The sequence below is a fragment of the Dipodomys spectabilis genome, unplaced genomic scaffold (genome assembly GCF_019054845.1).
Source record: "Dipodomys spectabilis isolate Male_0828 unplaced genomic scaffold, ASM1905484v1 ptg000215l, whole genome shotgun sequence".
Lineage (NCBI taxonomy): Eukaryota > Metazoa > Chordata > Mammalia > Rodentia > Heteromyidae > Dipodomys > Dipodomys spectabilis.
The window spans coordinates 4,417,901-4,434,170 of record NW_024870892.1 but is presented as its reverse complement, the minus strand read 5'-3'; the positions used below and the strand labels follow the sequence as shown (position 1 = coordinate 4,434,170).

Genomic DNA, 16,270 nt, shown 5'->3' with positions numbered 1-16,270 from the left:
TCCCCGGATCCCCGGCAAGGAGCCGGCGCCTCCCACAGCCGAGGACCTCCTAGGACCGGCCGCCGTCCCCGGCCCCAGCTGGAGCCCCAGCGTCCGCCCCGCGTCCACCTCGGCTGCTGAGGGGGGGGGAGGGCGCGGCCGGGGCGCCCGCGGGGAAGGGGCGCCCGCCAGCCGGTCCCCATGACCCTCAGCCCTTGACCTGGGTGGAGCCGCAGTTGACCCTGTGCCCTACGAGGACGGAGGAGGACACGCTCTGGGTCTGCAAGGGGACCACGGGGGGCAGGGGGCGGGGGGTGGGGGAGGGTGGGGGGAGGGGACAGCACTGGCTGCTTGGGGGTGGGGTGTGTAGGGCGGGGGGTGGGGTGTGGAAGGGAGGGGTGTGGTGTGTAGGATGGGGGTGGGAGTGGGGTATGTAGGTGCGGGGTGTGTATGGGTGGAGTGTGTAGGGGAGGGGGGTGGGGTGCAGGGTATGTAGGGGTGTAGTGGGGGATATGTAGGTGTTGGGTGGGGAGGGGTGGAGTGGGGATGTGTAGGAGTGGGGAGGGGCGGCATGTGTAGGAGCGGGATGGGGGTGTGTAGGGGTGGGGGGTGTGTAGGGGCGGGATGGGCGGTGTGGAGGGGTGGGATGTGTAGGGGCGGGGTGGGGGTGTGGAGGGGGTGGGGTGTGTAGAGGCGGGGTGGGGGTGTGGAGGGGGTGGGGTGTGTAGGGGTGGGGTGGGGGTGTGTAGAGGCGGGGTGGGGGTGTGGAGGGGGTGGGGTGTGTAGGGGTGGGGTGGGGGTGTGGAGGGGGTGGGGTGTGTAGAGGCGGGGTGGGGGTGTGGAGGGGGTGGGGTGTGTAGGGGCGGGGTGGGGTGTGTAGGGGCGGGGTGGGGGTGTGGAGGGGGTGGGGTGTGTAGGGGTGGGGGGTGTGTAGAGGCAGAGTGGGGGTGTGGAGGGGGTGGGGTGTGTAGGGGTGGGGTGGGGGTGTGTAGGGGCGGGGTGGGTGTGTAGGGGTGGGGGTGTGTAGGGGAGGGGTGGGGGTGTGTAGGGGTGAGGTGTGGAGGGGTGAGGTGTGGAGGGGTGGGGTGCGGTGTGGAGGGGTGGGGTGGGGTGTGTAGGCGCGGGGTGGGGGTGTGTAGGGGCGGGGTGGGGGTGTGTAGGGGTGGGATGGGGTGTGTAGGGGCGGGGTGGGGTGTGTAAGGGGTGGGGTGGGGGGTGTAGGGGTGAGGTGTGTAGGGGTGGGGTGGGGTGTGTAGGCGCGGGGTGGGGGTGTGTAGGGGCGGGGTGGGGGTGTGTAGGGGCGGGGTGGGGTGTGTAAGGGGTGGGGTGGGGGGGTGTAGGGGTGAGGTGTGTAGGGGTGGGATGGGGTGTGTAGGGGTGGGATGGGGTGTGTAGGGGTGGGGTGGGGTGTGTAGGGGTGGGGTGGGAGTGTGTAGGGGCGGGGTGGGGTGTGTAGGCGCGGGGTGGGGGTGTGTAGGAGTGGGGTGCGGGTGTAGGGGTGGGGTGGGTGTGTAGGGGCGGGGTGGGGGTGTGTAGGAGTGGGGTGGGGGTGTAGGGGCAGGGTGGGGGTGTGTAGGGGTGAGGTGGGGGTGTGTAGGGGTGGGGGTGTGTAGGGGTGAGGTGGGTGTGTAGGGGTGGGGTGGGGTGTGTAGCGGTGGGGTGGGGGGTGTAGGGGCGGGGTGGGGGGCTTAGGGGTGGGGTGGGGGTTTGTAGGAGCGGAATGGGGTGTGTAGCGGTGGGATGGGGGGTGTAGGGGCGGGATGTGTAGGGGAGGGGGGTGGAGTGTGGGGTGGGTGTTCCCCCTCCCTCATGGAAGCTTCCTTCCAAGACCCGAGGATGCCAGTGCGCGCCGCGGCGTCCCTTCGGTGGTCTGGAACTTAGGACTCTGGTCCGGCGAAGAAGGCGCGCCGCCGGGGCGCGGCGAGCTGGTCGGGCCGGCCGCCAGGCGTGCCCAGGGCGGCCCCGTCTCGGCCCCGGCCGACTCCGTCTCAGTGTCCGCACCTCGCCGGGGCGCGCGGGGTCCACGCGGGTCCACTCCTCGCCTGCCGCAGGCGGCGCGGCGCGGCGCGGCGCTCGGGGCGGGGGGCGGGGCTCACCTGTCACCGGCGCCCCGCCTGGCGACACCCGTGTGGGGCGGGGCGGCGAACGGACGGGCCGGCCGGCCAATGGGCACGCGGCTCCCTCGCGGCGGGCCAATGGGCTGCGCGCCACGGGGCGGGGCTCCGCGTTTATAGCGCTCTGACAGCGCGCCGGCCGCGCTGACTCTCCTCGGCGGGGACGGCGGTGCCGGCCGGGACGAGGAGCTACGCGCCGCGGGTCCCGAGCCCTCCCCGCACACAAAGGCCCGCGCGCGTCCGGCGCCCGCGGGGGGCCGGGCCCCTCCTCCTTGCTCCGCGGGCCTCGGGAGGCTCCCGCGCCCCCGAAGGCGCCCTTTTTTCCGCTCCGCGCTCCGGGACATGGAACCGCGCCGACGCGGCGCCCGCGCGTTGAGGCCACCGCCGGCTCCCCTGGATCTATAGTCAGAGGCGGCCCCGCTCCGGGCCGTTGCGCCCCGCCGCCCCACGCCGAGGCGTCTCCGCTTCGGGCCTTTGTCCCGGGCCCGGCACCCTGGAGCCGCACGGGAGCCGTCCGTCCGAACTGCGTCCGGCGCGGCGCCCCGGAGCCCCGAGTCCGCCGCCGCGCCCGCGCGCCCGACCCCACCCCGCGCCCTGAGGGCCTCGGAGAGCCGCGCACCTGGCCGAGCCACCGCGGGAGCTGCTCGGCGCGCCCTCCGCCCGCGCCGCCCGTCCAAGCCCCGGAGGATTCGGGAAGATCCGACCCGCCGCGCCGCGTCCGATCCTTCGGCGCCCGCCCGCCCGCCCGCCCGCCCGCCCGCCCGGGGAGGGGAGCGCGCGGCCGGGAGCGGCTCGGCCATGGCCGCGAGGAGGGACTCGCTGTGGAAGTACTGCTGGGGAGTTTTGATGGTTTTGTGCAGAACTGCCATTTCCAGGTCGATAGTTTTAGAGCCTATCTATTGGAATTCCTCCAACTCCAAGTAAGTGGCGTCCGCGATCTCCTCCCTCCTCCCCCACCCCGGTCCCGCCACGGGGTGCGCCTCGCCGCCGTCGGGGGGCGGGGAGGAGGGGTCGGCCCGCTGGGTTGTTGGAACGCCGGGCTCCGAGATCCCCCACCCCCGGCCCCCCGCTTCCCTCCCTGGATGGAGGCTAGCCTGGCTTGTCCGGCGCCCGCGCCCGCTCCAAAGAAGGCTCTCCCCGCCCGGCCTCCCGCGATCGCTCCCGGCGCACATCACTCCCCCCCCCCCCCATCCCGATCGTCCCGGGGGTGTCTGGTGGCGGCGATCCCCGACCCGAACGACGGGGCCCAAGCCCTGGAGCTTGAGCGACGCGCCGCCGCCGGAGGTACGCGCAGGCTGGCGGAGCTGCGGCGATCGCGGGGAGCGCACGGCGCGCGGACCCGGGCCCTGCGCACCGTGGGGAGCGCAGCCGGTGGCGACGGGCGCGCAGTCCCGGAGGAGGGAGCCCGCTGCTGCGCCGGTCCAGCCATCGCCTCCGTCCCCCGACCGACCTAGGCCGTAGGTCCCTCCCCCCACCTCCCCGAGGGCCCTGTGCTCGTGGGCTCTCCCTCTGGTTGATAAACCAGTGTCCCCCACCACCCTTCACTCTGCGCAGTCCTAGTGACTGGGTGAAGGTTCCAGAACGCCTTCTTCTGAAGCTTAGGGCCCAGTCTGCGCGGCTCCCGATGCCGCGAACCTCGAGGTAGGAGGGGATCGATCCGTTTGGATAGATCAGCCTCGGTCCCCGGTTACGGCCCGGGAGGAGCAGGCCCCAGGCCCCGGGAGGGGGACGTGGAACTCCACGGAGAATTGAGAAAAACCCGAGCCATCTAATCTATTCCAGTGCACGGCCCTTCCCGGTCCCGCGTGCACTCGGGGCTGCCTCTTACTCCATCCTCGCCCGCCCCCCCCAAAAAAAAAGCATCTCGCAGAATCCTGGAACCTGACCCTTGGAGAAACTTGGGGGCGGGGGGGGGGGGGTGGACGCGTGGAGGACACCGGCTGTTTCTGGAGTGAGCCGTTGGGATCAGAAGCCAGACCCGTGGCCTCGATGGAGGCCGAGTCCACGGCGCGTGGATTCAGAAGTAAAAAACAAAAAACAACCAAAAAAAGTCGGGGCATGGGTGTAGAAACGGCATCGCCACGAAAGAACTAGATCGACTCTCTCCTAAAAGCGGTGAGTCCAACCGACGTCCACCACCTGTGAGCCCAACGGCGCCCCGGGTGAAAGGGGCGAAGCGGCCCCTCCGGGAGGCCGTCGGCGCGGGGACTGGTTCGTGGTGCTGGGTGGCACTTTTTTGCACCCACGGACCCTATGTGAAAGTTACTCCTTGCTGCCGCCGCCTCCTGCATACTGTGATCCCGCAGATATACAATATATATTTAATGTAACATATTGCATTTGCTGTTCTGGCGGAGGCCTCGTGCCGGGGATACGGAATAACGAGGCATCAGGCGGAGGGCGGGAAGGCGCCTTGGCGGGGACCCGCGCGCCCTGGCCGGAGCCGCGGCGCGGAGGACCGGCACGGAGGCCAAGGCCCGGCCCGGCGAGGCGGCGGCGGCGGCGGCTGCGCGCGCGCGCAGCGCCTCCAGAGGTCACCCTTCCCTGCGCAATGCGGCCGCCCGCCCGGCGCTCGCTGCCGCCCGCCCGGGGTTCGCCGCCCCCCGCGCTGGTATCTCCGCGCGGGGCGGGCTGCATCCTTTATTTCCTTGCGGGATCGGATGCTTCTGTTTAAATCGCGGTGCAAAGAAATTACCACCCCCCCCCCCCCAACCCCCAGCCTCGGTCCGTGTTGCGCTCAATCCATCCGATCTCCGCGTCCCAGCGTCTTTGTGTGCCTTTGAGAGGAGGCTTAGGAAGATCGACTTGGATTAACCAACAGCAACAACCATAAAAATAAAGGAGAACAAGATTCCCACCCAATACTCAGGCAGGACTGTTTTCGTTTTGTAACGTGTTCAGGGGAGAGGCCTAGGAGAGGAATGATGTTTCCCCACGGTGAGATTCGATTCCGCAGCTTCTCTGAGCAGTGGTCGCAGGCTTAGCACCCTGGGAAGGAAGGACCTGACCGGGGGAAGGCCGCTCCCCGTCCCCGGCAGGAAAATGCCTTTTAAGTGCTCACGATGGTTTTGCGAGGTCCGGTGGATACTGAATCTCTAGAGAAGGTCGATTTTCAGAGGAGGGCAGCTGAACGCTTGCCTAAGAGGTCAGGATTTCTGCCTAGAAGACTGACACAGAAAAGCCTTTTAAAAAATTCCCCTCCTCCTCCTACCCTGAGGTTGAGTACGGATTAACCGGCCTGGGGCCAGGGGGGCGTTGTACTTGGGAAAGTTGCACACTTATTTCCAGGCAAAAGTTGCGGTCGATGTGGCAGAATGTGATCGAATCCATTGACGTTTCGCGTCACTCCGTCTGAGCTGTGGCACAATTCGTTTGTTATAAAGCAACCACCAGTAATTAGATTTGTGTCATTCGAGGGTCAGCTCTTTTAGCAGGTGGTCCACACAGGAGCAAGCGGCAGCTGTGTGCATGCAGGCTCCAGAAAAATCCTTTGTAAATTCGGCGTCTCCATAACTACATTAGTCGCATTGTCCGTACTTCCATCTCTGGGAGTTTATAGAATACTCATGTCCTAAGTAGTGGCTGCCCTGTGAGATTATTTGTATGGTATCCATAGATGGGTTCTGGTACCAATAGGTGCTTTGGGAAGACAGCAGCAAAGCCTAGCTTCCATCTTAAATGAACACTTCAATACAACTTTTTTATCCCCACAGTATGCTGGCTTTGCTGAAGTAAAATAGTTGATTAAAAAAATAATCATTCCACTTGAATGTGAGAATATCTGTACCTGTATAGTATTCTAGAGTAGATTTTGCTGACTTTGTTGAAATGTTTTTTTTTTCCACCAGGGCCTAGGCTTCTATTCTGTGCCTCACATCCTAGTTACTTAACAAAGCATTTTGCTTTTTTCTGTTAATTTTTTCCCCTACATAATACTGAATTCCTGATATTGATTGACTTGATACAAAAGAATGACGGGATAATATCCAGATAACCTCTAATACTTAGAGCTCTCCCCAGTCAGGCTCAGGACAAAGGCTGGCCTGTCAGATTGATAAAATAAACTACAATGGGTAGGGCTGTTTAAACAGCCCATTCAATAACATATATATGCCAGCCTGCCTTCCATTGTGTCTGAAATTCTTATTTTTGTAGGTAAACAAATGCACATTCAGCACTGATTGAATAGCCCTTGAACTATGCTCACAGTTTGCTTTTGGGTTAATCTTGTCGGTTTTAATATAGAGAAAAAGCAAGCACAAAGCACCAGGGTGGAATTGTTCTTGCTTTTGCATCCACATTCCGTGCATTTTGTCAGGCTGATAAACTGTAGGTAATGGACAACTGAGCCAGGCAGAGGGAGCACAAAGACAGAGCTGAAGTGATAGCTCCGACCATGCCTGCTAGCCTTCTTTTGAGCATTTATTTGGGAATCATGTGTCTCGGGACTGCACTTCTTAACCTCAACAATTACGGCTTGGAGCATCAGAAACAAGAGCTGGAGGTTAAGATGATTTGGTAAGCACTTGCTTCTAATCTATCACAAAGCATAGCTGTTGACATTTGTCCTACTGAGGAGAGAAAATGCAAATGACTCTGAGGATCCTAACTGCTTCTCCTTCCAAGCCAGCTAAAATAGGAGGGGCAGGTGAACTGCCCGGATACCACCTAAGCACTGCATGGTGGGATGGCTTCTGCTCTAGAGCCAGATGAACAACCATTTTGTGTGTGTGTGTGTGTGTGTGTGTGTGTGTGTGTTTTAAATAGTAGTTTTCCTCAAACCTCTTCTGGGCACACTAAGTGGGGGTGAGTCCTCTAATTGATGGATCCTCATAATAGCTGCCTTCAAGCCAACATGGCTGCTTGGAGCTACTAAATCTTAGCTGTCCTGGCTGTCCTGGCTGTCCTTCCTTTGAGATGTTCAGGCTGGTGGCTGGAGTTGCCTGTTACACCCGCCTTGGAGTGATGGTGTCTCCCTCAGAGTGCTCACCTAGTGGGAAAGTATTGGAGACCTCAGTGTGACTACAGCCTTGCGTCACAGGAGTGGGAGGGGCAGGCAGGGAGAAGGGAAATGCAGATTGTAAACCCTACCCCCCCCCCAAAAAAAAAAGATTGTTTTAGGAGAGCTGTTTCCTTGACATTTTATGTAAACTTTACTGTCTGATTAAAGATTTCACCACAAATTGGACAAAAATAAGCGCTCTTCTTCAAAAGAGAACGGAAAGAGCCCTCTAGTCTGCTTAGTCTGCCTTCCTTTGCTGCTGACATAAAGAACCTGTTTTTCAGGTCACTTATATGTCTACATAGATTGGCTTATGAGCTCACCCTTTGTGGAGCCTCTTTTAAAGAGGAGTGTTCAACTGTTTAAAATATTTTGATTAAAATGTGCAGAGCCCAGAGAGAGCTACAAGCTTCTAGTGAGGAATTAGCTCTTTAGGGAAGAGCTACCGCCCCCCCCCCCATTTTTAGGGGAGAATTAGAATGGGGGCTGGGTAAGGAATGAGAATAGCAAAGAAGGAAAGAGAGCAAATAGGACATGTTCCGAACAGCTTGGAAAAACTCCTGTGGCTTCATTGTTTCTCTAAAGCCAAAGAATACAAAGACGTAAGCCATTCAGCCCTTCTCCCGTGATGGAAAATGTAAAGGGGTGACATGCCCCCCCTGTTTAACTTGTTTAACTCTCATTTCAAATTCAGCACTACACTAGCCGTGTGAACTCTGAAGATTTCTTTAGTAATCCATTTTGTAGTTCCGAATCAAAAACAAAGTGAAAGGGTCTGACACAATTTGCTTTTATTTTTAGGCAAATCAACCCTGGCCATAGTTAATAAGGGGATTACAATCCAGACTAGGTCTTTTACAGATGTAATGTAAATCAAGGGCAGCGCATAAAGAAACTGATCCCTTTTGATTGAAGTATGGTAAAAAGGCATAGAGAAACTAGCAGCAGTAATCTGATTGTATGGCAATAAAACCACCATTTTCTGTCTTTCAGATAAAAATAATGTGGTAAATCCATGCAGTTCATAAGATGTAAAGGCAGATAAAGGGGGCAGCCATGGTAACATATAGATTAGCTTGATGTTAGAAATGACACGTCTCTGAAAGGGGTGCCGGTGAAGCCCTTGCTCCAGGCTGTTGGGTATTATGTGAGAACTACACAGACTTGGAAACTGGGATTAGGAAGTATGAAAGCACCACTTGTGGTCCGGGGTGGCTGAAGGAGCGAAGAAAAGCTGCTCAGTTCTTGCTCATTGGCGGAGGATAATATGGCCTAGGTAGGTTTCATTGACGGCCTTTTTTATAGATTGAGATTGGGGCTGATTAAAGCTTCGGATCACTGCCGTCTTCCATAGGCCTCCTTAGTCTGAAGCTTTTCCTGCTTAACTCCTGGCCGGACAAGCAGCAGCCATTCTGCAGGATTAACCACACTTGGGGTCTATTTGGGCTCCAGGCAGAGAGACCTGCTGGGCAGTCCCAGAGCCCAGAGGGGATAGGTAGGGCTGGGCCTCTCTGAAAACACAGAGGCCTTTTGATTCCAGGGCCTCCCACCCCACAGCATCTTCCACAGCATGGGAGAAGCCAAGGTAAATGTGGCCTGTTGCCCTTCCATGGTCACTTCTGTGCCTTTTGTCTCTTCCACCCTGGAGGAAGGGGAAGGGAAAAGTATAGTCCAAGTTCAAGCAAATCTATCATATATATATATATATATGTATATATATATATATATATATATATATATATATATATATATATATATATATATATATAAAATACCACAAAAACCCCAACAGACTCTGTCTAGATGGTGATTTAATCCTAAATGTGAGTTGTAATAGATTGGGCTGCTTGGTGTAAATTTGTAGGATTATGAAAACGATGGTATAGCCCCAACATTGAAGTTGAAAACAAGCAGAAATGTTGTGTGCTTGGCCCTCGTTGCCCTGTCCAGAACCACTTTGTCAGTAGGCTGGTCTTGTGTGTTTGCTTTCCACACTTTCTACTTGACTCCCTGAACAAAACTAGCCATGGCATCTGGGGTTGGGTTCCAGGCAGAGAGACGTCTGCCACTGGGTCAAGCCACCCAGAAGCAGAGATTGACCTTAGTGTCTCCAACTTGGCATTGCAGAGAAGTCTCAGTATTTCTTCAGGCAATTCTGAGACACTGGAAATCCTGAAGGGTTTTTCTTATGGAGTGGACCTCAGCCAGGTTTTACTAGCGGGGCCCTGTGCTCTTTCTGTAACTGCTATGTGAGGTCTTTGGAAGCTTCTGTTCTCGTAGGTGGCTGAAGGTTGTCATTACATCTTACATTTTTGTCTTTAGCTCCGTTTCTCAGCTGACCTGACCATACTTTGGGGGCCGTTGTCTCTTCATTTTCTCATCTCTAGGAGAATTACTATAGTCATTACTAAGTAGCTTTCATAGACTAGAAACATTTAAAAATATTGCTCACAGACCTCCCGGTCCAGTACTAGCCATTACCTTCCTTTCTCTTTTCAGTCATCTCTATCAAAAGATCCAATGCATTTGGCTAGCTGCACCAAAGAAGGGACACCCCTTAATTGACAAGCTGGTCACATCCTAGCACCTTGCATTCTCCATTTGACAATGATTGCTAATGGCCCATTCAACTAAAGTATTTGCTTGTTAACGGGGAACAGAGCATGATAAATGTCCAGCAAGCTTGCCGCCTCCTTCAGCTTTTCAGAGGCAGACTAGTGCATATTTATGGCAAGCAGTGACAAAAGAAGAAACTGAATTGCCCTGGCCTCCAGCTTTCTATTAGGAATGGGGTTAAAGTGATTAAAGAGAGGGTGCTTAGAAAGCCCTGCTATTTTTTCATGAAACCCATCCAAGGCTAGCTGCATCCTACCTGGCTCAGAAGTATGATGCCTGTGGACGATGGGTACAGAGAGTGGATAATCCCCAGGAAGGTTTCCTGTGCACAGGAAGTGCTGGCAGGGCTGGATTCTGTGCTTTTAGCAGGGAATCTGCAAAGGCTCTAAGCTATTAAAATATTCTCCTTTTCATGTATACATTCAAGTGTGTAAAACACTCGTCCAGAGCATTTTGTTCCAGTGGATACATACTGGCTGATTTCAAACTTAAAAAAAAAAATGTGTAGGTGAAAGCTCCATTAAAGTAAAGCAAGTTGTGTCTGCCCTGATTGATTATCTAAACAAAATACAAAGAAAAAATTGGTACAAATGGTGTGCACTGCCCCTCAACTCTCCAAGGCACTGTGTGGTTAAGCAAATGGTCAAACAACTCTACACAGTGGTGTGAATGAGCTATTGGTGTTGGCCACACTTGCATAACCTCTTCAGTACTATAAATAAATTCTGTATAGAATGATTAACAATCCACTTTGTTTTCTCCGTTGAAACGCAGTTGCATCCAATTTTAATTATAGTGTTTGTATCACTCTTGCAATCCTTGCTAGCAAAACTGAGTGCTGTGCAGATTTGGGGAAACAGTGTTTAGATTGGAGAGAAAGGGAGTAGGCCTCAGATGGGCCCAAGGCTTGGCTGATCTGTGTGTTCAGGGCAGCTTGCTTCTGACTGGCTGGCTGGCTGGCTTGTTCCCTCACTTACATGCATTGCATAGGTTCCTGACCTTCAAAGCCAGCAGCATCTTTGAGATGACCTCTTCCAGATGCTCTTGCTACACCTGACTGTCCTCATGCACAGCCTGAAAAAATGCTCTGTATGTCAGTCTCATTCTTTCCATCACGAAAACAGGCCTGCTGCATCTCTCCAATGTATTTGCGTTGAGTCAGAATTGTGTAATGAGTGAATGGGGAACAGCAAATCATGCCCCACTCCAAATATAGTCTACTGCAAAAGAAGATAAAAGTATCAGTTTTGATTTAACTACCACAACTGTATCTCAAGTACTCTGGAGATGAAAACAAGCTTGAAGCCCCTCTTTCTATGGGAAAACAGATCGTTCTGTAAAGTAATCTTTCCTGTGCAGTAAGGTGCACTTTCTGGTTAAGTCCTCAGGTAAAGAGAACAATACAGGTCAGGTTTCTATTCACACCCAGCCTTCTACCCACCCTGCCCCCAGCCCTCCCCTCCCCTTCCCTCCCTATCTGAAAGTTAGATACTGCCTCTCTCAACACTACTCTTATTATTGGCCAGCACTAGCATCCAGTAAGGATTCCCAGGAATGAGAGCACCGCCCACATTTATGTTGATGGGTGCTGGTTCCTAACCTATTATCTGCTACTTGAGATCCACCCTCTGATGGGACTCCTGAACTTTAGGACACCTAAATCACCTTCAGGGCTTGTAAAAGGAATTTCTGATTCCTGAGGTCTGAGGTAGAGCTGAGAAGTTTATATTTCAAGCGAGCTCCCAGGTGCCGCTGCTGCTCCAGCTTCTGTTAGAAGATGCAACTTGGAAATCCATTGCCCTGGACTGGCCTTTTTAGGAAAATAACTCAACACTGGCTCATTCTGCTTTGGAAGGCTGTTTCAGGAGCTCTGGGGGAAATCTGTTTCCCCACTCTGTCCCCATTTTGCTTTAGGGGGCATAAAGTGTATAGACCAACCATGTCAATAAACATTTATTAACTCTCTGTTAGTAGGCTTTGAGTACACAAGGGGCTTTGCGTACACAAGACAGTGATTTCTATCCTTGAGATTCAAGTGACAAGGCTGGCAGTGGGTAATGGGTGGAGACGCAGGAACGAGGGCAGGTGGTCACCGTCCTGGGCAGAGTTCAAAGAAGTTGCCCAGGCATGAGAAACTTGAGTCTTGAAAGACAGTGGCATGTCTAAGCAGAATCACAGCTGAATGAAGAAAATAGTCACCAGGCCATTATAATGCTATTTCAGCCTAGGGCAGTCTGTCTATAAAGTGTCTACCTGTAAATGTTCTCCTTTATTTCACACATCGGACTTGGCACACATACAGATCCCACAAATGGCACAAATAGGCCCTGTGGAACAGCTAACCCATCCGTCAGCTTCCTTTTCAGCGTGTGGATTACTTGTATCCATGCTTTTCAATGTGAGCGTGATAACGAGTAGGTTGGGCTAGGAGAGCGGGGGCCGAGGCGATTGCAGTGTGGTCATGAGCTCCTGCTTTGAAATTTGCTTGGGAACCAATCCTAGATTAGCCGTTTCATTACCTGTGTGAGTTTGGGACAAGAATCTCCCATTTGTCCTGCCTCTTAAGTATGGACAAAAACTAAAATAATGTTGAATAAAAGAGTAATAAAATTGTGGTTGAGATTAAATTAAAGAGCCTAGCTCTCTGCTTGGAAAAACAAACCAATAAATGTCAGCTACTATTAATAAAAATTAATTGAATATCTGCTGTGGGCCAGGCTATAGTACGATTTGCTGTCCACGTACAAAGGGGAAAAAATGAAAAGATTGTTAATAAAGATTCTAATACTTTTGTGTTACATCAGTTTGTAACGCTGATGTTATTTATATTTTATCTTGCTTACCTTCCAAACTTTTGCTCTATAAAGAAAGCACTTTCTGTTTCTTGTCTACTATCAAGTTAGACATTAGAAATCTGCCACTCTACCCCTGTGCTTACTTAGAGAACACTTGTAACCTTCAACACTCTTGTTCAGCATTCAACTATTTACCAAGAGTAGAGCCTTTGTTTGAATCCCTTCTGTGTATTTTAGTCAAGGGTCAATTAGAGATTGGATTGTTGAGTGATTACATGAATTCCACCTGTAGTGATGGGTAATGTGGCAATTTTAGCATTAGTGTGACTCAGTATTTCTCCCTTAGGAACCTCCTGTCTTGGTGGACCCTATTTTATGTCACAGCAATGCCAGCTACTGTTCTATCTGCTGGACAAATACTCATAAAGCTTGATAGCAGCCACACAAGGGAAAATTCCCCCTCAGTACAATGGAGAATCTCAGGGACAATTGGCTAATGAACTTACTCAAGGTCATATGTAGCTAAGAAGTAGATTTGGACTCAGGAACTCTTGTGCCAGCCTCTAACTCTCTTGAATTCTCTGCTCTCCTTTTTTGTTGTTATGGAGAAGAGTTGGTTATTGGGTAACTAGGTGTTTGCTCAAAGCAGAACATATAGGCGGATAAAGAAAATGCTTCTTTTTCAACTTAAGAGTCCATTTCTTATGGTGGCCAGGCAGTTCTGAAGGGATCCTGTGGATCTTTGGGACAGCGAGATCTTACGACTGGAAACAGAATGATCAGCCCATTGTAAGGATGACTTGGGAGATTTTTTACAACATTCATGAGTTTATTGAGTACTATCCCTCCAACTAGCAATGTTTTTCTTTTAAAATTCTAAATAATTGATCGATACTGTATGGAAGCGGGGTCGGGGTGGGAGAAAGGTCAGATTCTTTCAAGAGAGTTGCATTTGATGAAATGCTGAGTGTGTCAAGCTGAGGAGATAGTATGACATCTTTTTTAGAGTCTAGTCACAATTAAATGCCATTTTATTTTGGATTTTGGGATCTGTGCCAGCTTCCAGCTTGTCAGAGCTGAGAAGACTCAAATCAAGTCCAGGCTTATTTCTACAGTGAACGGGGAGTCTGGCTTGTTGCCTGTGGAGTGTTTCAGTGCAGCCCATCTGGCTTTTGATGTTCTGCGAGTTTGGAGCAGTTTGTTTAAGGAAGCCGGGCAGTGAATATTGGTGGGCCTGGGGTTCTCCTCACTCCACGCCAGTACCTCATGGTTTGCATTTCTATCCGGTTTCTCTTAGGCTCACTTGCAGACCAAGCTGCTGACCCGGGGTCTCTGGCCTCCAGATCTTTCTTTCCTTCAGAGCTCAGGGGCCCCAGCACAGCCTCTGATCTCCTGCTTGTAAGTTCACTTACATTGACTCAGTAGCTGGTGGAATAAGCACTGACAGGCTTGCACCTCAGGTGTGTTTCTGTATTTTGATCGAACACCCCAGGCTGCTGGGGTGTTTGGACCTGGTGACAATGGGGTGCTGTGTGTTCTCATTTTTACAAGAGTCCCCGTGATCTCTTTGAAATCAGTAGCCCAGTCTACTTTTTCTCCACTCATGGTAGCAGTTTTGTAGCCTGCTTGGTGTCCCTTTCCTCTTTAGCTCCAGCTTCACCACCAGCTGTGGCAGAGCAGTGACTCCTGCAGGAAGATGTCTCCTGTCCCACACCCACTCGGGCCTGTGCCAGAGCCCTCCCCTGGAGCCCAGGAAGGAGGAAGTGTCTGGGAGACAACCATTTAGGGCCTGTAAGGCATTTGCACATAGTCTTGTAAACTGTGTTAGTAGGCTTATTATAGTTGCCTGGCAAGGAGAATCCCAGCTCACATGGAGACAGAACTGAGAGGTCTTCTCTCCTCTCCTGTCTGACGTACTCATGTATTCATGCATTTATTGCAGAAGCACATGTTGAGTGCCCTTCTGTGGAGTGAGGGGTGAGGCCTGCAGGAAGCAGAAGTCTGCTCGCCACCAATTTCCCCACCACAGGGAGAAGCTTCATCTTAGTAAGACACGCATGGTTGCTTAAAGAAGCAGACAAAAATTCTTTGAAATTAAAAAAAAAAAAAAACAAGACATACACAATGATGGAAATGGAAGAGAGAGAGGACTGATGGGAAAGTACAGATACCCAGATGTGGCTGCTGATGCCTCTGGACCCTCAGCTGTCCTCGTTGGGTGTTTTAGAATGCCAGGCCGGTTCCCTATGGGGCTGACGTATGGCTTTCATCTCTGTGACTTTCCCACTCAGGGAAATGAGCAAATGGATCTGAACACTTCTATCTAAAACAACAGAGAGCCAGCTGGAAGTGCCCTTTGAATTCCTTTCTCTGTGAGAGCCATTTTTTTTTCTCTCTAGTGCCTTACCTATAAATAACATGAGTTCCACCTTCCTTTATAGACTCTTGCTAAAAGCACGGTCAGGAACAAGACTGTACAGGTGCAAACAAATTACAGTTGGGAAAGAAGCTGCAATGTCTCTTGTCTCTGAGGATTATGAAATCCTGGTTTCTATCATGGAAGCCAGTGTGGTCACAGTGCCAGCGTGACAGCTTGGCATTTGACAGTATTCCCCTTTCTGTGTCCTCACTGAAGGCTCTGCTTCACTTTTCAGCCCCCAGTTTTTCCTCCGTAGCCCCAGGATTTTGGAGATGACTTCCGGGCTGGGGTAGCTTGGGTGGAGGCGTGCTAGATCAATTTGGTAAACAAAGACATGTATTTTTGTTTTGAGGTTGGTTGTTGATTTGGGTTTCTAATTTCACTTCAGAGATTTAACTAGTCTCTGTTAATTTGTGAGATGACAATAATGATATCTGTATACCACAGGCTTACAGTCTGACTTGTTTTTGTGGAACAGACAAGTAGGAGATGAATTTTCTTCAGTTGTGGCAGGCATATTGTTCTCAATGTAGTCTTTCATGACAATGAAAATTCTAGCATAGGTTTAGGAAAAAAAAAGAAATCAGTCCTCGTGCTAGTTTCCTGTAAAGATGATTAAACTATGAGAATATTAACTTCGAGTGTTTTAAGATAAAATATACTTTAGCCACCAGTGTTTTTGAGCATTATATCATGAAAAACAAGATTAACATCAAAAGGTGTCAGCTTTCATTCAATTGTGCAGCACTGTAAGCTGTGAAATGTAATATTGCTTTGACTCCTTGGTAATTGTAGAATGACAGAGGAAAATGGATAAGATTAAATGAAAGTATCCACCTTTGCACACATTGTGTAAAATACAAGTTGAAGTCGTTGGGACCAGAAATGGAGGGTCTTCTAGTTCTATCACTGAAAGAATATAATTTGGTAAAAAAAAAATTCTGCTTTAGACTAGAATTCTTTTTTTTTTTGAAAGTGTGCCCCAAGACCTCACCTGGGAGAGTTGCTGGACTGGTTTGTGAGCCTGTGGGTTCGGCAGGCATCTGAATGCCTGCGCTTCTCATCTTTCTGTGCTTGAAAAGGTTTTGCTGGTGGTTGGTGTGAAGTCTGAAATGTACACCTCCCTCCTCGCTCACGCATTTATAACACTTTAATGGTCCCCAATTGTGGGAGCCTGCTTTTAGGCCCCCATTCTTCTCCTTGAATAAATGGGGTTCAAGTTGCAGATGGTATTTGTTTTAGAAAGCTGTGAAAGAAGAGCACCTGCGAAAACAGTGATTGTTCCAACACACATACACATTTGAATTAAAGCAGAAAGTGTCAATTAAAGCCTCCAATTACTACT

At 52.0% G+C, this 16,270-nt stretch overlaps 1 protein-coding gene across 1 annotated transcript in view; it reads left to right on the top strand.

The window, feature by feature from the left end:
- The first annotated feature begins 2,872 nt into the window (after positions 1–2,872).
- Efnb2 (ephrin B2) overlaps positions 2,873–16,270 on the top strand; it is a 43,892-nt gene continuing 30,494 nt past the window's right edge. The window contains exon 1 of the mRNA XM_042697310.1: positions 2,873–3,013. Within this exon, the coding sequence (XP_042553244.1) occupies positions 2,892–3,013 (122 nt within the window). The 5' untranslated portion in view covers positions 2,873–2,891. The remainder of the gene's footprint in view (positions 3,014–16,270) is intronic.